The sequence below is a fragment of the Acinonyx jubatus genome, chromosome A3, assembly GCF_027475565.1.
Source record: "Acinonyx jubatus isolate Ajub_Pintada_27869175 chromosome A3, VMU_Ajub_asm_v1.0, whole genome shotgun sequence".
NCBI classification, from domain to species: domain Eukaryota; kingdom Metazoa; phylum Chordata; class Mammalia; order Carnivora; family Felidae; genus Acinonyx; species Acinonyx jubatus.
In genome coordinates, this window is record NC_069388.1 from 283,330 (window position 1) to 309,694 (window position 26,365).

Below are 26,365 nucleotides of genomic sequence, written 5' to 3' on the forward strand. Positions count from 1 at the left end.
TGGTGGCTCCTTCTCTGTCCACTGGCCTGGGGGTCATAGTAGCTCCTTCTCCTGTGGCTCCTCTGTGCCCACTGGGTCTGACTGCTACGTGGGGTTCAGCTGAGCTGGCACCCCTTCCTCTTCTTGAAGAGGACAGACCCCAGGGACCAGAGGGCTGGTGTAAATCCTGGCAACATAGCCAGTCCTCTGTGTGACCCTGAGCAGCTTCGTGGGCCTCAGCCTTCTGGTGTATATGACAGGGACAATCCTAGTGCCTGCACCACAGTCGTTGACAAGAGGTGGGTTTGTCATTACTTCTCTCCTGTACCTGCTCAGGGCTGATCCAGGTAGGGTTTTATGTGGGGTGACCCAGCTGTGACTGAGCCCTTCTATGTTTGGTGCCTGATGGTGTCTTGGATTATCGAGCTCTGTGTGGGGATGCAAGCAGTGGCCCTGGGAGGCGTGTTGGAGGACTTACAAGCTCTTCTGCTTGTTCACAATGCAGCAGGTGAGCCTTGGGTGGACTCCTTACCATCTTTAGTCATAAACAGCACCAGGTTTCTCCTTGGCTGTTTTGACAACTGCCACAGAGAGAGCCATGACAGAATTAAACACAAGGAAAACATTTTTGACAGTGTGTGAAAGACACGGGCAGAAATGTGTCCAACTTGGCAGAAGGTACCCAGTGAGCAGAGATGGGTGGATCCAACGAGGGGGTCCATTGGCATGGTGCTGGGGAGGGAGCTGCACCTGTGTCCTCCACATCCACTTCCAGGATCCTATGTGAGAAGCAGGGTTGCTCTGTGGGCTCCCCTGCCCCTCCCCCTTGGCCCCTCATCCTGGAAGCGGGAGGCTTGGGGATGGCCCCACAGGGCTGAGACTGCACCAGCTCCTCTGATTCTTTGGGGCTCCAGGTGTGTCCCCAAGACCTATACTGGCTCAAGAAGCTGCTGGGGGTGTGAGCAACCCTCAGAGCCAGAACCAGCCCAAATAGATACCTCAGTGGGAGGACCTCCCTTGGAGTTCAGTAATCACTGAGTCCACCCCGTCCCCTGTGGTAGGCAGGGCATGGCTGATGCCACCATACATGCATCCCTGCACAGCTGGATGTAGCCCTAATACTCGCCTGTTTTTCATCAAGTCATACGTTGGCCTCATTAGGGCAGCTCCCCTGGGTGGCCCCGTCTGGGGGGCACACACGACCCAACTGGTGCTCCATGGTAACATCCACATCCATGTGGCACCACAGACACTGTGGCCCCTCTTGGTAGCTTCCATGTGGCCACGATCTCTTCAGCTGGATGAATCAGGACAGGCAGCTAATGAGGATTGGCATCTTGCTGGGCCCAGGGAGGGTCAGGCTAGGAGCAGCAGATGGGCTGTTGTGGTCACTTGGGTACATGTCCTGTGGCCTGTGGAACATCCAAGTGGAGACCCAGAAGGTTCTAGAACTGGGAAAAGCAGACTTGGAAAGCAGTGTGGGAGTAGTCTGCACATGGCAGACATGAGCGGTAGAGATGTTGATTCGGGGAAGGAGAGAGGCCAGGATGCGGACTGGGGCAGCCTCTGTGGAGCACACAGGAGGACAGCACACAGCAGATGCAGGGTGGGGCAGAAACCAAGAATAGGCTAGGGGAGAGGCCCCGTGGCCAAAGGCAGATGAGAAGAGGGACCAGTGGAGGACGGGAGGAGGGAGCCATAGACGTTGCCCAAAGAAAAGAGGCCAGGCCTCAGAGGCCTGCACGCTGTAGACACTGAAAGGAAAGAGAGAAAGACAAGGACAGTGTGGAGTGGGGTGGGAAGGGGGGTTGGGGGTACAGCGAAGGCCCAAGCGCAGCTGCCCTCCAAACACACCAAATGCCCCCAGGTGTCCTGGACCCTGTCTGATTCAGACAGTGGTTGGAAATGAGGCTCAGAATTTCTAAGAATTTTCCTTCATCATGTCAGGTGGGAGCTCCAGGTTGGCCTTCAAGGCCAGATTCCCAAGGAGGTCAAAAGGTGTGGACAGTTCAGGCTGAAACTCCAAACCTAAGTCTCACCCTGTGAGAGCTAGAGCTCCACCTGACATCAAAGTGTGAAAATGGTGAGGCGCCACTGCAAGGCCAAAAAGCCAAGCGCAAGAGCTTAAGCAAAGAAGGAGGAAGAGGAGGAGGAGGGAGAAGAAGGAAAAGAGAAGAGACGGAGAAAGAGGAGGAGGAATGAGGGGAGGAAGGAGAAGGAGGAAAGAGAAGGAGAAGAGTTCGTTCCCTGCATAACTGGGAAATGCGAGGATGGGCAACCTTCAGGTATGGCTGGACCAGGAGCTCTGAAAAGATTAGAGAGTTCTCTCATCCCCTCCCTTCCACCTCCACCTTTCTCTTTCCATTTCTCGACTCTATCTCCCTCCAGAATGTCCAGACTCTCTCCTACTGCAGCTGGCTTCCTCCTTGTGGCCAGGAGAGGTGGTCTGTGGCAACCCCTATTCCACCCCTCAACCCCACCACCCCTGCCACCCCACCCTGTCTGACAACCCCAACAGGAAGACTTCTGTCCAAGCCCAGGAGAAAGTTCTGCTCTGCACATACCCAGTCATGTGGGAAGAGGCAGAGCACAGTGACTTAGACCTCCTAGAACCGCCCCTTAGGGGAAGGATGTTGGTTCCACATTAGGGTCCCAAGAAGAGACCACAGGTGGAAGAGGCCACCCACCCACCCAGCCACTCCCCAGGAAGGTGACTCATTAGGGCTCTCAGGGACACAGACCGCCGGCACAGTACAGACCGCTCCCACACAGTCAGAGTGGACTTTTATTAGGAAATCACCCTGCAAACACACCGAGAAGTGCTGTGCTGTGGGTTCCACGCATTTCCTGAGGAAGGGGGGGTCACAGTTTCGGAGCTGTCGGAGGAGCAGGGAGCCTGTGAGCGGGGACTGCTCGGTGCTGCCTGTGGCCAGCACTCCTTCACAGCAGCATGACTCAGCCATCAAGAACCAGCACACAGACGCAACACAAGAAACACGCCAGAGCACACACATCTGCGCTACACTTAAATAAATAATAAATACAGAATTCCACTTGCTGTTGTCCATGCCTGAAACAAAAGGAACCGAAGGGATGAAGAAAACCAAAAAGTCTTTCTTTCCATTGGACCAGGGGGAAAACATCCCCAAATTATCAAAATTCCTCAGTTACAAAATACTCTTTAAAAAACTCCATTATTAAAAGAATAAATAACAAAATATATAAAAAATAACTTGGTTGCATCAAAATTATAAGAAGACTTCCATATATAGAAGTTATAGCAAGATTTTTTTGTGGCCTATCCTTGTCAAATAGTCAATTTTGCTTTGATTTCATCTGTTTCCCTCTCATGGTGTCCTGGTGTGGGGTCTAGTTGAAACAGTACAAAATTAATAAATAAAAATGTTAAATAAATAGCAAATGTTAACACAAGAGGTTGTGAATATAAATACTTACATCTTGACAAAATTAAATAATGTACAGAATAATTAAACTAACTACTTTTTTTTTCTTCCAGGAAGTGCAATTTCTCTACTTTTAAATACTAACTTGGAATTGCAGTCACAACTGATTTGGACTCTATTTACACGTTAGGAACATTGTGTTTAACACATTATATTAAAATTTTTTTTCGCGTCTTGAATGGATCTAAAAAGAAGTGAAACCTTGGTGGTCTCCTAATTAGGGATTTATCCCCTGACCTTGCTGATGCCACCTCCACCCCAGTCAAGCTCGGCCATGACCCAGGTAAAGCGGCAGTGACGGGTCACAGGCATGAGTGGACGCACAGACAGCCAGAAACCCTGGCCCTGACCCAGACCTGGGTCTGAAGGCGGCAGCCCCGAGGGGGAGCGTGACCCCAAGCCTGCACGTGTCTCTGCGGGCTTGGGGTGCCAGCTGCCCCTGGAAGTGAGGTGCTTTAACGTGGAACTTCCAGGGGTTCCCAGGTTAGAGTCCTCAAGTTGGCCATGGGCTGCAGGTCTGTTTCTAACCCTCTGGAACAGTGCTTTATTCCATCCTTAAGACAAAACTGAGTTAAATGAAAACAGAAAACACACTTGCCACATTGACCTCACTGAGCAGACGTGTGCCCAGGGGCACATGCTCCAGGCTGACACTGTCACACGCACCACCCGCCCCGTGCCCACGGCTACCCTCCCAGCCTCGACAGACAAAGGAATACTGTGGTTGCAAACTCCAAAACTTCCCTGAGAACCTTGTCCATGAGCTTTCACTGGAGACTTTGAGCTGCTCTTCAGATTTCTTTCAAAAAACAAAAATAAATCACTTTGTAATACTTCATGCCCTGCCCTGCATTCGTGTGGGGAGGTCAAGGCCTCCAGCCTGGCAAGTGCAACGAGAAAGACACTGATTTCCAGGCACCCCTGTGGATAAGCCCAACTGAGGCCTCCCCGGGCTGCCAACTGGAAGTCACTGTGAGTTGGGACTCCCCACTGCGGGGGCAGGGCAAGGGAGGTGAGCGCGGGAGCCAAGTTGGGCTGCCCCGGATGTCCCGATGGGCGGGGTGGCTCTGGAGTGATGGGGTCTAGACCTGGATGCCCCTCACGGCCCGTTTGATGCTCTCCAGGAGGTCCTTGTTCTCGGGGTTCTGGTAGCACTCCTGGTTGGAGTACATGTCAGTGAGGGTGCTCACGTAGGCATCGAAATTCTGCTCACATATTGGCTCCTGGAGAACAGAACCAGGTTAGCAAGCTCCATCCACACGGTGGGTCCCGTGACTTTCAGAAGCCACAGAAGTCTGTGGCAGGACATCAAACCCATCTCCTCACACCTGCTAGGGCCACCACTGGCACCCTTGGGCTGAAACAACCATGAGCATCCTGCTGTGGATCCATAAGCTCTTCGGGACAGCTGGGACCACTGTGGCCAGCAGCCTGTCGGGCAGAGCACCTGCCCTTCTGGCAGGACCCCAGAGGTAGAGGTGTGCCCCGCCCTCCTTGCCCTCCCCAGAGTCCTGGCGGGGGGTGGGGGGACAGTCAGCCACAAGCTCCTGGTGTGCCTACAGGGCCACATACTGCTCACCATGTGCGGAAGGCGGATGTTGGCGAGACTTTGGATGAGGGCCTGGCTCAGGCCCGACAGCTCCAGAAACAGGGCTTCATTCTGCTCCTCAATGAGCTTGTTCTCCTCTTCGATATTCTTCAGGCTCTTCTCCATGGAGGAGATCTGCACCAGACCAAGGTGGGAAAGGCCTCCTGTCATGGGAGCCCCATGAACCATATCATGTCCTCCTGGGACACACCCAGCATGCTAACTGTGCCACATCTGCTGTCTTTCTGGGAGAAGGCAAAGACGTAGGGACTCTGGTCCCTGGATGGAGGAGGGGACACAGCGACTCAGCCAGGAGTGGTGTGGGACCATGGGTTTCTATGCCACATCTGTCATACGGGGGCAGAGAGGAACACAGACTCTGAGCACCCTGGGCTCAAATCCCAGCCCACCACTAGCCGTGCAGTTAACCTCGCCATGTTTCTTCTTCCTTGTCTATAATGGGAATACTGCACGCACTTTGTGGGGTGTCTGGCTGCCTTTGGGTTTTCTCCCCACCAGAAAGGCCAACAAAGTGCCTTAATAAAGCTGTGGAAGACAGCCACTCCTAGCTGAGTGGAGCCAGTCAATGACTCCTCCAGCACACCCTGAGAGTGACAGTGACAGCAGGGCTACGGGTCATGGGCAGTCCGGCCTACCCGGAGCAGCTCAAGCGATCAGGTGAGTCCTCAGGGTCTGCATAACCCTATGCAGACATTCACAGCCAGCATGGGGAAGGTGGGAAACCTTCCCTGGGGCCTGATCTGGAGAAGACTTGCTTGGGAGGGCAGCCCCCAACCTGACCGCATCTTAAGGAGGGCAGAGGCAAGTTCACATGACATGTGTGACACATTAAGCTGTCCCCAGATAGAGACAGGTAAGCTGCCTTTTAGAAAGCTATGGCTCAGGTAGAGTGCTTTCCTCCAACCACGTGGCTGGGAAACACCATGCTTCATCACCTGGTGACAAATCTTTGGCTTAAAACACTTGGGAGTAGGAGTTAGGGGCCTGCCTTCTCTCTGCCTGAGCCTTCGGCAGAGCACATGACTCAAAACTCCCTCTAGAGGAAAGGGGCCTCTCGGTCCTTCCAAATGGATGCCGATAAATAAAAAGGTGGAAATCAGCAAAAAGGGAGAAATCAGAGGTGCTGCCCCAAGGGTACACTCTGAGAAGGGAGGGAGCAGTGAGGGACAGAGGGTGGCAGTCACACAGTGATATGTCTCGGCACCCAGAGACGCCCCAACACTCCTCTGCTTCTACTGCCTGGGAACCTGGGGAAAGTGCTGCAGAATGAAAATCCTTCCTAATCTCCATGGGCTGATGCTCTGTTTACACAGGAGGTCAACGTGAAAGCCTGTTTTCCAGTGGAGGAAGGAACAGAGGAACAAGACATGTAGAGCTCCAATGTGTCACACTGCAGCCTCTGGGAAGGAGCCTCACCACCTTCCCATCTGTCCTTCCTGCCCTCAGATCCTGCAGGGCCCAGTACCTCCTTGTCCCTCTGCCCCTCAAGCCATAGGGGACACAGCTATGTGTGACCATTCCTTCTGTGCTCCAGGTTCTGCTCCAGCCCCCTACTCAACAGCTAAGGACAGGGCACTGTCTTCTTTTCGGAATAAGGCTTTCGCTGCATTTTTTCCTGATGACAAATGTTCATTTTGGGGAAATCAGAGAGATGACAAATACCCTTAAAGAAATGTGTAACTCTATCACATGGCAACAGTGGCTCTTTCTGGGCCAGGCTCCTCCTCATACAAATGTCTTTACCTCACAACAACCTCACAGAGTTGACTCCTATTTTTCTCTTCACTCCACCAGCAAGGACATCAAGATGCAGATTGTCAACGGGTTTTCCAGGTCACTCGGCTGGCGTATGGCAGTACTGTGGTAGAGGCAGGCTCCAGCCAGACCCCCAGAACCCACCTGGTGGTGCTACTCCTACAGGGCTAGCAGCCAACTCTGATGGCACCAGTAACCCTGATGGGACCCCCGGCAGGGCCACCTGAAGACCCCTTACCGCTGGAAGAACAGCCAGTGCGGGCGGGTGTGGCATGTTCTGAGTCTCGCTGAGCGCTACGCCCATCAGCTCAGCTTGGCAGCAAGTTTGATAAGGGGCTCAGTTTTCCTGCCTCACTGAAGCGCAGGCTGAGGACCAGGACCTCTCCGGTGGGGAGGGAGAGGGCGTACGTGCAGGTGGGCAGCACCACCCACCTGGGACTGCAGCTGTACCATGGCAGCCTCCATCTCTGAGTTGGACTCGTTCAGGTCGCGAATCTCCTGGTTCAGCTGCTTGATCTCTTCATCGTTCTCCAGAACTGCCCCAGAGAGAAACCTTGGTTGTGGCCCTCAGCTTTGCGCCCAGGCCAGCAGGTGGGAGTGCAGTGGAGGCCTGTTTTCTAGGGGGGACTAGGGAGCCCGTCCAAGCAGAGGCAACCTGCCTGGCTCGGTGGGCAGCTCGTATCCCACTTCTGTGCTGGAAAAGTCGATCTTGGAGACTAGCAGCGGTGTGTCTACATTTTTCCCCCTGACCCTGGGGCACGGATAGGAGAGTATAAATCTTTGGCAAGTGTTAATTGCCAAGATAAAGACGGAAGTTTTCCAGGTGGTGCTGAATTTCCTCAGCTTCCCTCTTCGTTGACACTAACTGAGTTCACGAATCCACAAACCCTGAGAGCGTGGCTTCTGATGCCGCCATCAGGGTTCTCTGATGCCACCACTTGTCAATACCCAGGTTAGAGCAAGCATGGCCTCTTGAGGGCCAGGATCCCAGACTTGAGGCGACCAGGGGTCCAGAGCTAGGTTGGGAGACCCGTCAACTCAAGTAAGCAGTCTGTCTCCACCATGACTCACTCTAGGAGGGGCCTTGTCTCCCTACCCCCTCCCGCCAGTACCTGCTCACTCACCCATGTCACAGACATCGCTCGGAGGAACTGCAGGAGGGACACCTTACCATCACTCGTCTTGAACTTCGTGCTGAGAACCTCATCCCCTGAGACTTTTCCCTTCTTTCCAGCAAAGGTTGCTCTGGGACAGCCAGATAAGCTGGAAGCAAAGGTCACACCAAAAACCAGTCCAAGGTCACATACCAAGGGCCAGTCTGTGATGACACATCACAATGAAAGCCAAGTCCTCATTGGCTGGCAGCCTGGTAGGACCCTGGTTGGAACTTTCTCATTCGTTTCCTCTTGCCACCTGCTCCCCGGCTCCAGCCGCCAAGCTTCCACACCCCTTATTCAGTAGCCCAGGACTTTCCCAGCTTAGGCCCTAAAGGCTTATCCCCAGATTGCCTGGGCCAAGCTCCTCACCCCCTTCTCAGAGAGGCCTCCCTCCCTCCTCCCTGCCACTATCCTCCCCCACAGCATCTATCCTCTTGGCCACACTGCAATATCTTACTCATTTGTTTGGTTATAGTCTGTCCCTCACTTGGCCCAAATCAACTCTTGTTCTCTGCTCTCCTGAGCCTGGTATTTGGTGGACTCTAAGTCAAAGCTTGTGGAACGAATGAGTTCATTAATCTTTAGGTGGAGAGACAGGGACGGAACAAAAGAAAGAGAAGGTTTCTGATGAACAGTGTAGTGACCCCTGCACCTTGGCCAATACCTCAGCTGCCTGGCACACAGAGGAATAGAATGGGGGAGGCAAGCCGTCCCCAGGCCTGGGACAGGTGTTGGGGGCAAATGAGAGCCCAGGCAAGGAGGGGTCTTGTCGCCATGTCCCTTCCACAGCAGGCAGACGTGGGCCCAAAGTTCAAAGAAGAGACCCCAGCAGGAGGGGCCAGCTTTTCATGAGAAGCCGGCAGCCTGTGTCGAGAATGCACACACGAGACTCAGGGCTCCACTCACTCTTGCTGGAGGGACTCCACGTGCTCCACGTGGAGCAGCCACATGGGGTGCCACATGTCACAAACACCATGATCTGATACTAACAGATTTTCTATGGCTTCCTCCAGTCGGCTACCAATCCGGGCCTTGCTTTTCCCTGGAGAAACTATAGGCCACAACTGAGCCCTTCCTGAGTCTGGTCCTTCCTGAAGAACCTTGCCCACATGCCCAAGGCCAGGGTCCCTATGAAATGCGAGCCGTGCAGGGCAGTTACCTCCGGTGGGTGAGGAAGCTACCGTTGGCATGACCGGAGCCATCACAGCCTGGAGTGGGGCAGGTGGGCCCTTCGTTCTTCAGTGACTTCCAGGAGAACGGTGAGCCATTAAGAGAACCCTCTTTCTGCCTCCGAGCGGCCAGCGGGCAGCCAGATGCACTTCTGTGTGAAGCATATTTGCCGCTGATGTGACCGAGCCCCACACAGCCTGGCACAGGGCACCTGGCACAAAGAGGTCAGAGGTGAGCACTGAGCACTAGATGGGGGAGGTGAAGCCCAGAGACTCTCCCATGCCAGACACTGAGACTGCTGGGGGCTCCTGGATGAACTACCACGTTTGGAGTGATTCCTGAAGCCACAAGTCAGAACCTGGGCCTTCCCAACCAGATGTGAAGGCAACAGGGATCACATTCCCTCTCCAGCCTCACCCTCATGCCTCCTGCATAGTTGGAAAGTCAGCAGCTACCTTCTCTGGAAGGAGAAGCTACCTTCTCTGGAAGCAGCTACCTTCTCTGGAAGGAGCTACCTTCTCTGGAAGGAGAAGCTACCTTCTCTGGAAGCAGCCACCTTCTCTGGAAGGAGCCATGATGCCCCTGTGCCCTGGGATGTCTCTCAGGGGCCTCTGGGTCCACACCTAGACCTCTTGCTGCCACATCACTTCTATATCACCCCAGCCATGTGTAGTGAAGTGAAGGTGTCAGATGAAACCATCCAGAGGCCACTCCCTGGGAGATTGCACCAAGCACAGAGCCTGGGGGCCTGGGCGGTCACAGAAGTCCCAAGAGTGCCCTGAACCAGGCAGCGCGGGGACAGCAGGGGCTCCATCACCCCACAGCATCCCAGAATGAGACTGTCATGCCATGATGTCCATGGATGTCCCCACATCCGAAATGTGTGTTCTGGAAGGAAGAACACAGGCCACAGTGCTCATTCAAGAAAGACTCAGTTCAGACATTCCATAATGACTCCTGCCAAGCTGTTGCAGAACAGGGAGAGAATCCTCTTGGGAAATAGCAAATGCCCCAGGAATGGTTGAAGTAACTTGAGAAAAGGTTCAGAGCAAATCCCCCTCATGCTGCCATTGGAATGAGTGCACCACAGAAAACTGGCTGGAGCAGGGGGCTCTGGGCATCCACTCTCATGGGATCCAGGTGGGACCTGGGCCAGGAGCTCCCTGCAATGCCTTCTGAGCACCGACATTTCAGAATCATGGTATCTGAGCTCAGGACCACCTAGGAACCAACAACTGACTGGGGACAACATCCTCCACCTATAAGTTCTGTTTTCTCCCCTGCAACAAATGAGACTCATGTAATTTCCCATTTGTTACCCACTTTTTATAAACCACAGACCTGGCAAACACACAGGGCCCTGAAAGGGGACACATGGCCCCAGTTTACAGAGGTGGGGTTCCTTGGGGTGGGGAAGTCAGAGGCACAAAGCCTTCAGGAGGGCAAGGGTCGTTTCGGGGCTCCTGCTCCAGCAGGTGAGGGGACGGGGCCTCGTTGCCCAGAAGTTGTCCCCATACTCGGGCGTCACTTCCAAGGTGGCCACTGCAGACATTTTCCCAGCCTCCTTTGCCTGGATCCAGCCCCACTTGTCTCCTCTCCTGGTGCCCATCCCTCTCTTCCTCATCCCAGCCACGTGGGCCTCAGACATGTGGAATGGCCACCGATCCGGTCCAAGGTCATCTCAGCCATCAGTCCAGAGTGGAGACACTGCCAAGGGCCTTGGAAGGACCCCGGGGACGTTCCATTCTATCTCTGCCCCTCGCACCTGGACACCTCTCTGCTGTGGGGTCCCAGGGACACCGGGGCCAGGTGCTCTGAAAGTGCCTGTGAGCACCTGCCATCACAAGATCAAAGGCCAAATGAGAGGCAGCCCTTCACAGTTACAACACACAGTTGAATCTAAATTCCTTTTTTCAACTTTGTTGGCAAAACTCTAACCCTCCTCATCACAAATAACCCCCTGGAATTTATTCGTAGTGAGTATTTCAGACATGTGGGTGGTAACACCACTTCTCTGTCCCTCCACAACCAGTGTCCAAATCTTCGGAGCTGTCGGGTGACCTCACATTAAGGTGTGTGTGGAGTGCCAAGTCAGGCAGCTTCTGTACTTGCCAGGTAGGCCGGTGGTAGGGCACAGGAGCTCTGTGCCACCAGGGTCCCAGGGTCAGAGGCACATCTCTTTTGTCAGATGTCAGTGTGGCTGGGGATAGCGCGGGGGTGGGGTGGGGGAGGGGGCACGGCAGGGGCGGGGAGGGCTCTCCACAGGAGATAGGCGTTGAGCTCCTAACCCTACACTGGAACACCCACGGACTTTTACGGCCAGTTATTTAGTTTTGGCAAAGGGATTTAGCAGAATGTGCTGACATGACTTAATCTCAAACGGTGCAGACACAAGATGTCATAAAGGGAACTCTTCCTCCAGCAGCCTCCATAATCCCATCTAGCACGCGCTCACAAAATCCCGTCACGCAGCAGGACCTGATGCCCCGGTTAAAGTTTCTGCTGCAGTCCGCATTCGTTTAAAGATGATAGTCAATTATAAATACAGTTAAGGTTTATGGCTGGGGAGGAGGCCCTATAAAATGGAGGTGCTGAATAGGCACCCCTCCCCCCCCACCGCCTTGCCATGAAGCCATTAGGAACTTCAGCCATCCTGTAAATGCTGACCTGCTTCTAAGTCATATTCTCCACTTGGCTGAAAAAGTCTTGTTTTTTAAAAAGCAAAGTTGACAGCACATTAGGAGGAGGAAAACCATTTTTCCCAGTTAATGTGAAAAATGCTGATCTTGATTTTAATCATTTGCAAATGCAGCACAATTCACTTCTCATACCCTTACAGCAGGATCCTTGCGAATTCCATAGCAGCTTGCATTTATATGATCGCAGGCAAATTCCTGGCGTCTCAGAAAGATAAATACTCTTTATCCAGCCTGGCATTTAGTAGGCTGCATTCAGGACACCAATATCCACAAATTTTGTGGTTTTGATTTAGCATTCATTATAGTTTCATTGTAAAAAAATAAATTAAATAAACCAGCCACAGCCTTTTACCATCGAACAGCTGGTGGAGCCGGCCCCTTTGAAGGATGTGACGCTGGTCAATCACACCTCTCCTCCTGTGGCCAAGCGGATGTTTGGGCGCAGCTGGGGTGAGCTACGAGCTGAAGCTCCAAGGAGGAGCAACCTGTCCAGGTTGCTTCCCTCTGTAGGGGCGAGCATCCGGTTGCTCTTGGCCCAAAGGTAACACGCAATCAGGACAGACCCGCTTTCTGTGGACGTGCCTGGCTATGCCCTGACCAAGCCGGCTCCAAGGCGCTGTGCCACAACACAGCCAGGACCATTCCCTTCTACTCCTCAACTGGCAAGGGGACCCACTGCCTGCTTCGTCCAGTTTTGGCTCTGAAAGTCCTGGGCAAATCGAATGGTGGGTCAGTCTGTTAGCCATACCTGCAAGTGGGGGGGGTTGGGGGCAAGTTTCATTCTGGAAAGATAAGCTTGCAATGATACAGGCCCCTACCAAGTGGGGCACTCACAGGTTCAGAGTTCACACACAATCCCCCTGATGACACGTTAGGTACCCCCAGTGGGACAGTCTGGAGAGGGTTTCAGGGACTTCAGTCACGTAAGGCCCAGGATGTCCCCTTTCCTCCCCCACAGCAGTGTCAAGGTCCCAGTTCGGGGCGACCCTCCTGGGCTCCCTCTTTCCACACCAGCTCCCTGCAAAGGCATGTGAGTGTGCAGACACACACGATTTGAAGACTGGTCATCTTCCTCACCCTCCTCTCCTCCTCCTGCACCTGACCTTTCCCATCGGACCACATTTGTGCAGGTTGCAATACCCACGAGCGCCCTGTGGGGCTGCCCCATGCCCTGAGCCTACACCCGGGTGGCCCCCCACCCCGACCACGGTGCATGGGCAGCAGGGCCCTCTGCCTCTCCTGGCCCCATCAAACACCCCCAGAACTGAGAAGCCCACACAGGAGGGCACTGTGTGTGCCCTCAATACAACACACGTGGCTCACAGCCTCGTAGGTGTCCACATGCACAGTAGGAGGACTTCTGTAAAAATGGGCATTGTCATTGACCAGCTGCATTAATTGAAAAAGGAGTCTAGAAGCAGCTTTTCAGGATCATAACACACAGGAAAATCCCAATTCTGCAAAGCAACCAAGGGCATCAGCAAGATCCCAACTTACTTCATCAGCTCAGGATCTTCCTTGTCATCCTTTGTGGGCGTCACCCTGGCTCCGCTTTTCTTGGCACGAGGGCAGCCTGACAAGCTAGTTTTGAAAGAGGAACATAAGCCGTGGTCGTTCCAGAACAGCAGCTTCTCACACCCATCTGCCCCTCCCCACCCCTCCAGCTCTGTGATCAGCAGCCCCAGAGGATCCCAAGGAAACTTCTGTCATCGAGCACTCTACTGGACAGTAGGGCTACGACAGGAAGTGGCACCATGAGCCCTCTCGTTCTGGCTGCTAATAGCAACACGATCAGGCTTTGGGCATGGCAATTCAGATGACAGCGAGGAAACAGGCTGTGGTTGCCGCAACATTAATGTCTTATCTGGGGCACCGCAACTGCGTCTGAGGAGGAGACCCACCCCACCCCATCCAGCCCGGCACCCCAGGCCACGGCAGCCTCACCTCCGGTGTGATGCGTAGTTCCCCGTTATGTGGCCAGAGCCGTCACAGCCGGGTGTGGGGCACCTGTGGAGGACAGCGGAGCTGGAACCAGAGCCAGTGAAGACACTTGGCCACAAAAGGACCCCCTCTGTGCTCAGCCCCGATGCAGGCCCACCCGCCTCCCTAGCACTGGTCTCATAAACAGTGTGTGCGTCCTGGCTAGCCTGCTGCCGAGACGTCCGGCCTTCAGAACTTTGCCACCCCATTTCCCCAAGGGTTCCAGGAAGGCCAAGATGAGAGCACATCTCCACTGCAGGAATGATAGGCTCCCGTTTCGGCTTTCTGCAGGGTTCTAGGCTGGATTAAAAGGTTCCAGGACACACATGGGCCTTTGAACAGTGTTCAGGAAGGCAAACCTAACACTTAAGACGGGTTCATCTTCCTTGACTTGGCTAGGAGGAAGAAGGGGAGGATTACCACCATCTGAGCAAAGGAATAGATATTTACTGAGCACCCATGACCCACCATCCACAGCGCTGGTCACCTAGAGGTGTGATTCTCAGTGAGTGCAGAATTTGCACAACCAGAGGCTTTTCAGGGGTGGCAGGCACTGGCCAAGGGTAAGGAGGTGGGGGGGGGGGGCCACAAGACACAAAAGCCCAACTGTATGCATCCAAAATGTTTGACAAACATACCACATAGAAAGTAAAAATTCCACTTTAATGTACAAGTATGGGTTTTCTCAAATTGTTTTTCCCTGAATGTCCGTGGAGGCAGAATGTCAGAGTGGGGAGGCGTGCCTGACTCTACAGGGGAGTCCACCAGAACCCTCTGGAGCAGGAGCAGGTCTTGCGCTCTGCACCTGGGTCCGTGTGAGGGTGCAGCTCTGACCCCGTGGGACTTGGCAGGATCTGAGGGCTTGCATCTGGAAAGCCTGTTATTCACAGAATACTTATCTACCGTTTCTGGTTTCAGCCTCGCACACAGAAAAAACCATGGGTGCCGAGGCTCTTTCTCAATATACGAGTGGCCCCAAAAGGGTTCTGGAGACTTGCATCAGCTGGAACAGGACATAGGTCTCTGCCTCTCAATCAGCAGAGTTCTCTGAGGCACTCAGGCCCCTGTGATGTGCCCAAGGCTTTGTCGGCACCCTCTTCCACTGGCAAATGCAGCATCTGACATTTGGAGTGAGACAGAGGAAGCCAGCACAGCCAAAGGACTCCCCCACAGCTTTGGGCTGCCTCCCACACCTCAGCAGGCCAACACTGCCTGTTCCGCATCAGAGGACGCTCAAAGCTGGCATGGCAACACGGAGGAGTTCAATGCCAATCTGAACTGCTCCTTCTCCAGTCCCTTGGACTTTCTCAAGGCACCCTCCTCGTCCCTGCCCTATGAGCCACACATGAGATGCCTCCCTGGCCTGCTGGCAGGCCAACCGGTCAAATCACCATTTTGTCGGATTTAGGGGTAACTCAAACCCCTTGAGGTTATCATGGCTCCTGCTCCAGGCATGTGTGGTCACATACCAACACACACACATCTAGGGCCAGGAGGTTTTTGCATTTTCATAGAAATCACACACCACCTCCATCTAGGTGGGCTTCATTCTCTCAAACAAACCCCGAACGGGTACACCACTCCTCCTGGGATGCTTTGTGTCTCTGCATCATCCAAGGTCCCAGGGTGCAAGCTGCCGGGGTCGGCCCCCGGCTGTGGGCACCAAGTCCTTCAGGCATGTCAGGGTATGCCTCACATGACTCTCTGCTGAGGCCGAGGCCCCGTTGATGCCCTGCTACCCCCTCCTCAGCTCAGAGTGCCCTGCTGAGCACTCTCCTGGCCTGCCGAAGCTAGAGCCCTTCTCCTGCCCTCTGGAAGGCCAAGTGCAGAGAGTGAGGGTGGTGCTTCTCCTGAGTCTGTAGCAGCTCAGGTGGCTGCCTGGGCTCTGCTTCTTCTCGGCTTCAGGGAAACGTGGCAGAACTCAGGCTCAGTGCTACGGGTGGTGGCCAGGGCAGCATGGCCCCGCAGCAGCCCGGGGCCTCGATGCCCAGAAGTACAGGTCCATACTGTGGTGCGACCCCCAGTGGCACCTGTGAGTGAGGCTGGCAGGGGAGAGCATGCACGTGGGGGTGGACCCTGCCAGGCCCCAGCACACGTGGGCCTGGCGTCCCCGGGGGTCCCACTGAGGCACGCTGTCTGCAGGCAGGTGGGGCACCGGCTCTCCTTGCTGAGGCCTGACTCAATGGCTTTTCCCCACAGCTGTATCCAGCAGAGGATGAGGTTCATGTGCCTGGAGAAGCAGATACCCAAGCTGGGCGCTGGCAGTGTCAGCCACTCTTGCGCCCCTGAGGACCCACAGGGTCAGTGGCAGGAACCCTCCCAAACATTTGCTTCTGGGTGCATCGTCTGGGTAAGAGGAAGAGTCCTGCGTCTCTGGGACTCACTACAGCTTGGCGACGCACACCAGGTCTTGCCTCTGAGCCCCCTCCCTGACCCACGGTGGCGGGGGGGGGGGGCTGTCCCCCACCTGGTCACACACCTTACAGGGTATGTGGCTGCACCCCAACTCCCCGCACACAGAGTGGGCTGAGGGGCCCAGGGCAGCTGTGTGCCCCGCCCCCGACCACACTGGGCACATGAGAAAGAAGAGTAAATGCCCCTGAGACTGGATTAAAACACGGAAAACACATCACCCGAGACTGTCGCTGCACCCAGTTACTGACAGGGAGGCCTTGCTTGCAAGGCAGTGATGTAGACGTCTGTGCCCCTCTGGGGTCAGGTCACCATCACGCACCACTGCCACAAGGCTGGTCAGGAGCAGCCTCTCCGAGATAGCCACGGGACAAGAGAAGGGAGGAGGGAGCAGAAGCACCAGCACACCGGGAACACAGTGGAGCCCCGCCACGTCCACCCAAAGCCCACGCTGTGGCCTGAGAGGGCAAAGAGTGGACTCCCACACAGAGACCTCTGGGGCCAGAGAAGAGCTTGGGAGGAGTCGGGTACCTCGGCCACCTTCCCAGACCTTGCTGACCCTTGCTGAGACTGATGCAGGACTTGTTTTCACATGGGGAAGACTTCCTGTTGCTATTTCTAAACAAGTTCAGGTTAAAGTTCCCCACAGGCTCTTAGTCTCAGAAGAGTGCTAACCCTCCCAGACGGCCACGTTTCCAGGCCCAGACCAGGCCCACGTTGTCCTTCCAGCAGCCCCGAGCACCTGCTCTGCAGGGAGGGAGAAAGGTCCACTGCGCACACATGTGTTCACACCTAGAGCTCTAAAATCATTCAGACCCTCAAACTGGAAAACCACGAAAACTAATCATAGTTAAAAAGCAAGTCGAATTGGAAAAGGAAACAGGAAAAAGGGAACGTGGGAAAGACGGTAAGAGAAGACAGGGAGGAAAGGAGGAGGGGAGCTGGGGGAAGAGGGTCCTGAGCCTGCAGGACTGATAGACTTCTGGGGCTGGACCTGGTGAATGGATGAGTAGCTATGCAAATCAGCCATGATGAGTTGAGCCTCAGAAAATGTTTACATTAGAGCTGTCAACACTTAGAAGGACAGTTCTGGTGGTGAACCCTGCTCAGGGCAGAAAGCCCCATGGGTAGCAGTGAGCAATGACATGCCATGGCTGCCGGGACCAGATAGGCCCCCCCAGAGTGACAAAGAGGAGACCGGCAGGATGGGGACCTTCCAGAGATCTACAGCTTTCTGCCCTGTCTCTAAATCAGCTCAAGCCCCTTGGACGCCTCTGGCAATAACAGCTCCTCATCTTACAGTCTCCAGGGCCCTGGCTCCTGTCTGGTCCCAGAACAGGATGAGCCTCGATTCAGGGCCCCTCCATATGGAGAGGATGAACACCCTGGAAGAGGGAGTGACCCTTGAGGAGGAGAGTAGGGCCTCCTTCCTGAGCCTTTGCTCAGCCTGAGAGCCCAGGGTCAGCACTGCAGGGCTCAGGGTCACAGCGGCTGCAATGTCGCAGCTCAACCAAATGCATAAAAATCAAAGGCAGTGACAGTCCCCAACTCCGGCCCCAAGAGGACACTGATACCTGGGAAACCTCTGGGTGCTTGCATCGCATTTGAGCGGGGCTATCAGGCAGGCTAGATGGTGCCCGTGTGTTAGGGGCAGGGAGGAGAAGCAGAGAGGGGGGGTGCTCAGCAAAAAGAAGGGATGAGCGTGGGAGGATCACCAGGGGCCAAGACAGAAGCAGCTGCAGGGGCAGTAGGAGAAGGAAGGGCAAAGAGTTTTCTCTTTCATCATCAGCACCCAGTTCCTTCAGTAAGAGCTGCACAGCCTAAAGCCCGCTGAGCCACAGCAAGACTTAGAAGCCAAGGCCAGCTCTGGGCTTCTCCCAAATCTCAAGGGCGGTGAGAAAAGCAGGCCCAGACAACCCCGTACAGGGTCCTCGGGAGAGGGAGAGACGGGCTGGGCCACCAGCAGCCAGAGGCGGGTCCTGCTCCCCTCAAGGCCCTCCAGCCCTCGGTCCTCAGAGCAGCTAGCAGACCCGAGGGCAGCACAGGAGCCTGCGGCAAGGGACAGGCGGATAGCAGCACTCAGAGCGAAGAGACACAGGCAGCAGCGGCAGCAGCAGCAGCAGGAGCCCCAGGCAAGCAAGTCGGCCCCTCCATGGCCTCCCTCTCTGCCCCATCCCGCCGGGAGGGGCTCCCCTGGGGCTGGAGCCCTGGAGAAGGCCGACTTTGGCTGGAGTCTCATGGAAGGAGAGAGCAGAGCAAGGGAGCCGCCCAAGAGATGGGTGGCCAGGAGGGCAGACATACTTGAGGTCAGCAGAATGGGCAGCCATGAGGTTTCTGAGGCTCTTGTCAGCAAGAGGGCAACCAGAGAGGCTGAAAGAGAAGAGATGGGACATTGGGGTGAGCCAGAGGGGGAGCAGAGGAGGAGAGGGGAAGACCCACCACGCAGCACCCAGGCCAGGCTGGACCCGAGCAGGGACAAACCTGCGGTGAGAGGCATAGTTCCCGGTGATGTGGCCGCTGCCGTCACAGCCAGGGGTGGGGCAGCTGAACAAAGGAAACAGAGCGTCAGAACAGAGAGCAGGGCACACCTGCCAGGCCAGCCCCCCGGGCGGAGCCTACTCAGCAGAGCAGCTAACACTTGCTCTCCACTCACCCCCTCAGTCCTCAGAGCACAGCCCTCACCGCTCAGACTGCAACTTTCTCCCACACAACTTAACTTGAGGAGGAAAAAGGAACCGAATGAAAGCTCAGCTTGAAGCTAGAGTGTCCCTGCAGCACATGCGCTCTGCACGTGCACACGTGTGCACCCGTGAACGCGTAGGCAGGGAGTTCCTTCCCTGGGGACAAGGCCAGAGAGCAGAGCCTGGGGAGAGCCAGCAGCAGGGTAGGAGGAAGCTGGTTGGGTTCCTCGCAAGGAGAACAGGAACCCCAGAAACAAACTGAGCACGGGTGAGGTTCCACCTGTGGTGCAGGTGCCAGGTCCCACCCCCCACAGTCCTCTAAGGAGAAGCAGTTCTCAGCGGGGGTGACCGGAAGGCTGTGGGGTGGCATCTGACCAGGGGATGACTCATATCTACCAGCAGCGGCCCCATTCTGTAACAATGTCTGCTTGAACCCCGCGGGGACAAACTCAAAGGGGCCGCTGGCTGGGCTGCCAGAGCCGAGGGCACCGTGCCTCAGAGCAGAGTACAAGTCAGGCCTGGGCTCCGTAAGCCAGGGCAGAGAGCTGGGGCTCGGGAGAGGGTTGGCTTCCCTCAGCCCTCCCGCTCTGTGGGCCAGAACAGAGGCCCTTCCTTGCTCTGAATCACTTCAGAGGGCTGTGTGAGATTCCAGCGCGGTGCCGAGATGACAGGAAAGCTGTCACCCATCGCCTGGCTCAAGAGCATTGCAGTGCAGGACGCCCAACCTCTGCCCAGCAAGATGGTCCGGCCAGGAGGGCGGTCAGAGCTAGGCCAGGGCAGGGACAGGTCCAGGACTGAGCAGACCTGGTCATTCAGGGCTCAGACTAAGACATGCTTTTTTCCGGACCAGGCAGGTCCTCAAGCAGCCCTCTTGGCCCAGGTGGGGACTTACGTGAGCAGCTCCTTCTTTATGTCCTTGGAGAGAAACTTCATCTTAAAGTTGGCCAGGGTGACTTCCCCAGGGTACTTGCGCTCCTCAAAACTCTCTTCCGACACTTCCTGGTCATCTGCTTCAGAAGAAGCAAAAGAATGGGCTGCTGGCTCTGACTGCAAAAAACCAGCAGGGAGACGTTTTAACCGGCTGGAGGGGGGCCGGGTGCCCGAGCCGAGGGCTGAGGGAGAGGGGCCTTCAGAACAGTGTTCACAGAGACATTTTCCGGTTTCTCCTGCCTTCTGGATGGGGGAGGAAGACTTGCCCCCAAGAACACAGGAGACAGCACCCCTGAGGGGCTAGAGTGTCCCCCCCCAGCAAGAGCTCCTGAGCCGCCCCAGGAACGAGGAGCCCTGCCTACTGCCCGGAGCGGTAGGCTCTGACACCTTCCCATGGCCTCAGGCCTGTGGGTCACCTCCACCTAACTGCCACTGGGTCACCTTCTAGACACAAGAACTTATGCAAAGTGCAGCTCTTTCAGTGCTCAGTAGACAGTAGGCACTCAACAAGTGCTTGTTGAAATGCTGTAATGATGAGATGGCACAAGGAGAACAGTAACATAAAAATGTGATAAAAATACTCAGTGACCTTGTGACCCCATGGCCCTGTGGCTCCCCACCCAGCACGACACCCTGACCACAACAGGCAGTTCATAAGCTCGAGTTCTATGTCTGCAGTTGTTCAGCAACCACCAGAGGGCAGGGTACTACGGACACAGGGGTGGACAAGGACAGTCCCTGTCCACAAGAGTGGGAAAGCTCAACGCCCGGCAAGTGGGTCTACATCAGAGGCAGTTAACCAGTGTGACAGTTCGTGGTCCACATCCCAGTGCTGGCACTTGTGTGTCCCAGGCAAGTTGTTCAACCTCTTGGGGCCCAGATGCTACACTTTGATTTTTTTTTTTTTAAGTTTACGTATTTATTTTTAGAGAAAAAGAGAGAGAGAGAGAGAAAGTACAAGCAGGTGAGGGGCAGAGAGGAGAGACAGAACCTCAAGCAGGCATCAGCACAGAGCCCGACACGGGGCTCAAAGCCATAAAACGCGAGACCACGACCTGAGCCAAGACCAAGAGTCAGTTGCCCAACCGACCGAGCCACCCAGGCGCTCCTAGAGGCTACACTTTTAAACTTGAGAGAACAGCAGCCCCTCACGGGATTTCTGGGGAGTGGATCCCAACGTAGCGAAGGCTCTGAGTCACTGACAGTGACTCTTGTCAATGTGGTGGGTGTTGCTATTACTGCCACAAATACTATTATTGGACAAGGTGCAGACCAAGTGGCTCATTCCCTTGAGCAAGTTCGACTTAAGGTGGGTCTTCGGAAAAAATGGCAACTTCCCGGAAGCCCCAGGGAGGAGGTTGTCCCAGAGCAGGGAGAGCATCCCAGAGGCCCGTGGATACTGTCCTGGCTGCTGCCCAGTGCAGTGGGCTCCTTCCCATGGCTTCAGGAGTGTGGGTCACCTCCACCTGGAGTGGGAAGTGAGACTGAGAGTAGAGATGCAGCCTCACATAGGACAGATCAAGGAACCTTGGGCAGAGCTGGAAGGAGAGTCTGAGTCGGGAGCCCAGGGCCATGACAAAGGGACTAGGAAGGCCTGATACAGAAGGCCTTTCTGGGGATGATCCTCCTGTGCCCAGGAGGAGAGGAAGGGCCTGGGAGTGAGCCGAGGCTCTAGGACAGAGAGTGACTGTGGGGTGGAGTGTGGGGACCGACTTGACTGGGCGGGGACCTCAGGACCCCTGAGACTGATGACATGAATCCTCTGGGGTGCTCAGAGGGTGTGTGAAGGGAGGAGGGGAGGGGCAAGGCAGCCAAGGATGCAGCCTGAGCTGGGGATCACGGACAGGTGCAGGGAGGGGTCAAGGGAGGGACTGTGGTCACCAGCAAGGGCAGGGAGCAGCTTAGACCTGGGGGCAAGACTGGAACAAGATAAGAGCAGGCTCTCCTGGTGGTCTCTGAATAGGAGGGCCCCATCTGGCCTCATACTGGGCTCCCAACCACCACAGAGAAGACCACCCACACAGTTCAGCCCCCTCCACTCAGGGCTCAGTCTGAGAGGTACCCCTCTTCTGCGGCCTGACACCAAGTTGTAGCCACATGACTGAGCCAAGTGACCTCAGCCTGGGGCCCAGTCTACTCTGCAAAGTAGGGGTACACGTGAAGTGTGTAGAGGGAGCCTGGCTCACTGGGGAGACTGAACTGCAAGGGTGGTGGGTTCCCGGAGAGGAATCCTACTCACCCCACCTCCTCCTCCGCAGGGACCTGCCCCCCTGCCCTTCTAGGGTTGGTGGGGAGCTGGCAGAGATGGGGGGGGGGGGAGAACGGAGGGGACCTGCAGGCCTGCCCATACCGTGCAGAGGCTGCCTGAAGTCAGCACCATCCTCACGGCTGGGCTTTGCTACCCAGGATGCACACCTCTTTGAGGAAGAGCCTTCAAATGGCCCCCACTCTCGGAGGGTAGAATGATTGGAAAAGGATGTTTCACTGTCCCCAGACTGCGGCTCCAACACAGACGCCTGGCTTCTTGCTCTTTACCAGGTGGTGCTGGTCTTGGGACTCGGGCCATTGACCACCACAGGGGCTCCCAGGGCCAGGAGCTTTCTCCTGCCTCTGTCCAAGGAGCCAGGTGGCCAGAGTGTCCTGTGGATGGTGAGGAAGGACTGCTGCCGGAATTCAGGGTGTCCCTATCGGGACAGCAGGTTGGGGGGAGGCCACAGAACCAAGGAATTTGGGGCCACTCCCAAATGTCTCCGATGAGATATGAAACAGGCCCTTCTCCTCCCCATGCTTCCCCCGAGGCCACAACGGTGCTGATCACCGTGTCCACGGAAGTGAGAAGACCACTTCTCTCTTGGATGGGACAAGATACACCACAGCCCAAGGGTGAAAAATTCCCCAGAAGGGCGGGCCGAGTCCTAGCTTCCTAGAGGCGGCGAGGCGCGGTGTGGACAGGGCTCGGTGTGGACAGGGCTCGGAAGCTCCTCCTGGAGAAGCAGGCACTGCTTTACATCAGCCCTCGGGTCCCACACCCACCTCCTCAGGCTCCTCCTCTCGCTGGCGGCTGGGCTTGGTATAGTCCAGAGGTCGATCCCACTCGTCCTGGCGGGAAGCCTGGCTGGACGGGGGCGAGGTCATGGAGCCACTTGGGGCACTGGTGCTGCTGTGGCGCTGGGAAGCATCAGGGGACTTCACGCCAGGGCTGCTGCCGCTGCTGCCGCTGCTGGGGAAGGCGCTGTCCCGCTTGCGGTGTTTGCGCATGCTCAGGTCCAGGGTTCCGTTTTCATCCACCTCGATGTCCGCAGCCTGCAATTGTGAAGGTGGGTCTGTGCTTCCCACGTGTGCCTTCTGGCACTTTAAGTCAGCGTTACAGAATGCCCGGCACAGGGTTTCCCTTGGAAGGAAGCAGAGCCACGCAAGAACAGAAGAACCTCTGGGAAGCAAGAATCTTGACTTGCCCCTCCCTGCACCTCACACGGAGGAGCCTCCACTGCCTCTCAGGTCTTGCTAACACCACAAACCCAGACGCCTGAGACACGGTGAGCATGATCACACATGGGCAGGCGCTCGACATCCAGGCGCGGGGGCAACGCGAGGAAACGTGCGTGTGCAGAGCCCTTTGGTCCTCCTCAGGCACGGCCCCCAGAGCATCTAACCCCCTCTGGTCATCAGGAGCCACAACCGGGAGGAAGACGAGTTTCTCAGGTGGACACCGGGTGTCCCTGAGCACCTTTTGTGTGTAGGCTCATGGTCCTGACTGTGAATCCCACCAGCCCACCGCTGTCTCAGACAGAGCTCCTTGTAGGGGACACACCGACCTTGCCGGGCAAGTCCTGTGGCTTCGTGCTGAGATTCTCAGGCATTTCCCAGCAGCGCGTGGAGAGGTTCAGGATGGCTGTGGCGGCCATGTGTGCAGCCTCAGCATCATGCGTGTAGTCGAAGCCTGCAGAAGAGGATGAAGTGCTGGGGCTGTGCCTGGGGGAGGAGGCCTTTGGGAAAGGTCTGGCTGCAAAAAGGGAACAACACCAGGCTGATATAGAACTTGAATGCATGGTGGCCACATAGACACGGGTGGGGCGGGAGGGTTGGGGGGAGGGCGTCTTCGGGATGGCTGGGGGAGCACAGGGTACAGCTATGTGGAGGGGCTTGGGGCAGGGTCTTTGTCCCAGTCACATGCGCCCACAACACACTCCTACTCGTCCTCCCATAGGGTACTGAGGACGCTATTTCTGGCTCATCTAAAATTTGGGCAGAAAGAACAAAACCTTCCAAAGACATTCCAGCATCCCTCTTATTTCAAACAAATACAAGTCGTCTATTGGTGAATGCTTCCTGAGACAGGAAAGAATTCTATAAGAGGAGGAGTGTATGGGACTATCGCTCAAGTAGAAAAATTTTTGTCACAACATCTCAAAAGGCTGATTTTGGTGTCCCCATAATACCACTTCAATAAAGTAACATTACTGTTCAAATAAACGTGACAAATGAGGACATAAAATGTTATCTCTTCCAGAAATTGTACGGTAGTCATAAAGTGACTCTCAAGCATGACATTTCTGATATCACAATATCACCAGTAAGTTTCCAGATATACGAAAAGCTCCTTGTGAGTGTTTGTTGGTGCCTGTACATGGTGGCAGGAAACCCCTGGCCCTAACAAGGGGAAGAGGTGTCCACACTGTAGCTGGCAGCTGCATCAGTTAGGATTTTCATTATTAACATGACAGAAACTCCTCACTGCTGCATTTCAGGGCCAAATACCCACTCCGAGATGCCAGTTCCAATCTCATGAGCACACTTCCATTTCATATGTGTTTCCAGGGCTAAGGGGCTTGCAACCCACAGATTAGTACACTGAGTAACCAAAACAGTAAGGCAGGATTTTTCTCAAAAGTTTGTAGGAATGCATTTTGTTAGTTACAAGTATCCAGAACACTTGTGGCTAACACAACACACTGTATCCAGCAAGATGGTCCACATGCAGGAAAGCGAATAGCTCCTGTCAGGCACCCAGGCTCAGCACAGGCTGGCTGAGTCGTCTGAGCCCCTGCAGAGTGGACCGTATCAAAGAAGTTATTCTCAAGCCTTTGGACATGCACACCATAAAGGACTTGGGTTGTTTTGTTTTTTGTTTTTTGTTTTTTGTTTTTTATTGGGGGGGGGAGTTGTTTGTTTTTTTCACAAATAGTGAAGAGATACATCAAGCTTGATGGGGAACATGGTGGCAGAAACATGGGGGAAATATAGACCCTGGGAAAGCCACCTCAGTGGACACTGGGACAGCTAGGGTCCCCTAGGGGAGAGATTCCCTACATGCTCCTGGTGAAGGGGGTCCCTCCTCCCCCATCTCTCAAACCCTGCGTCTCCCAGGAGCAGATCTCCCCTACTTACATTTAAAGGCTTTAGGTGAGGTTTCGCTGGTCTGAATCTTTGGGGCAAGCATGCGTTTGCCAAAAACCTGAGCGTCAAAACTTGCGTAGTCAAAGGTGACCTTGGAGAACTTCTCCAGCTCCTTGGCCAGGTTGGCCCTGGGTGTAGCAGGGGCCACACTGGGCCGGTAGCTTCCATACGGAGGGACTTCAAGCTGCTTCACGAAGCACATGGGCCTGAGGTGCGGATAGAGGTGCAGAACCATGAGGACAGGGCTCAGGGACCCCATGCCCCATCCCACAGCCTGGGCAGGAACCCTTCAGAACCCTTTGTGCACAGAAACCCTCTGCCATGTCCCTCTACTAAATGGTGCCTGGGACCTGATGTATATGAAGAACTGGAACCTTGGAGAAACAATGCCATGTGCCCTTGCGGACGGCGTTAGCCAGAGAGGGAGGGCCCTAGACTTTGCCCCAGAACTTAGGAGAGCAGGTTTCAAACTGCTCTGCTACAAGAGGTATGAGTCCTTGGCAGGCAACCCTACAGGGGCATCCCTAGGATGGTGGCTAGCCACACCTAGACAGAATTCTCCTGGTGGAATCACAGAGCTCCCCAGTGAGGAGGGAGTCAGGGCACCTAGAGGGGACGGGGTGTGTTTCTGAGAATCAGGCTCAGGGAGGGCCCAACTCAGCTTTGGCCCTCACTACCCTTTGCTCGAAGGCAGTTGAGAAGAGCCCTGGTGCGGCTGAAAGAGTTAAGGACAGGAACGAAAAGGCCACCGCAGGCATTCGGTTCCTCATCTCTGAAGCCCTCGGGAGAGCTCGGAGTTTTGAATGCACAAGAGCCAGCGTGAAGACGCAGCCCAGACAGCACAGGACCCAGGGCAGGAAGAGCAGCCGGGTGGAGGATGGCAACCACACAGGGTGTGGACAGGCTTCTGCGCTACCAGCTCAGAGAGAAGGAAGGAGGAAGGGAGGCCGGGAGACCCGTCTGCACACCCACTCTCTCTTTGCTCCTGAGTCTGAAGCAAGAAATGACTCCAGTCTGAAAAGAGTGGATCACAGGAATTAAGAAGGGGTCAATGGTGAGGTCTTCAAGGGGCTGAGTACTACAAGAACTGGCATGTGGCCCCAAAACAGGAGCCTGGGGACAGAAAGACCTG

The 26,365-nt window shown here is 55.3% G+C and overlaps 1 protein-coding gene across 2 annotated transcripts in view; it reads right to left on the bottom strand.

The window, feature by feature from the left end:
• Positions 1–2,757: 2,757 nt before the first annotated feature.
• MYT1 (myelin transcription factor 1) overlaps positions 2,758–26,365 on the bottom strand; it is a 66,776-nt gene continuing 43,168 nt past the window's right edge. The window contains exons 11-23 of one of the 2 annotated variants that reach the window (XM_053199649.1): positions 25,225–25,439; positions 23,652–23,776; positions 22,870–23,139; positions 19,799–19,953; positions 18,707–18,769; positions 18,527–18,595; positions 13,778–13,840; positions 13,331–13,414; positions 9,124–9,345; positions 7,979–8,070; positions 7,240–7,343; positions 5,023–5,166; positions 2,758–4,666 (exon numbers count right to left, since the gene is read on the bottom strand). In XM_053199649.1, coding sequence (XP_053055624.1) covers positions 4,526–4,666; positions 5,023–5,166; positions 7,240–7,343; positions 7,979–8,070; positions 9,124–9,345; positions 13,331–13,414; positions 13,778–13,840; positions 18,527–18,595; positions 18,707–18,769; positions 19,799–19,953; positions 22,870–23,139; positions 23,652–23,776; positions 25,225–25,439 — 1,747 coding nt within the window. In that variant the 3' untranslated portion in view covers positions 2,758–4,525. Of the gene's footprint in view, positions 4,667–5,022; positions 5,167–7,239; positions 7,344–7,978; positions 8,071–9,123; positions 9,346–13,330; positions 13,415–13,777; positions 13,841–18,526; positions 18,596–18,706; positions 18,770–19,798; positions 19,954–22,869; positions 23,140–23,651; positions 23,840–25,224; positions 25,440–26,365 lie in introns of both variants that reach the window. The other variant, XM_027046572.2, reaches the window with a different exon arrangement.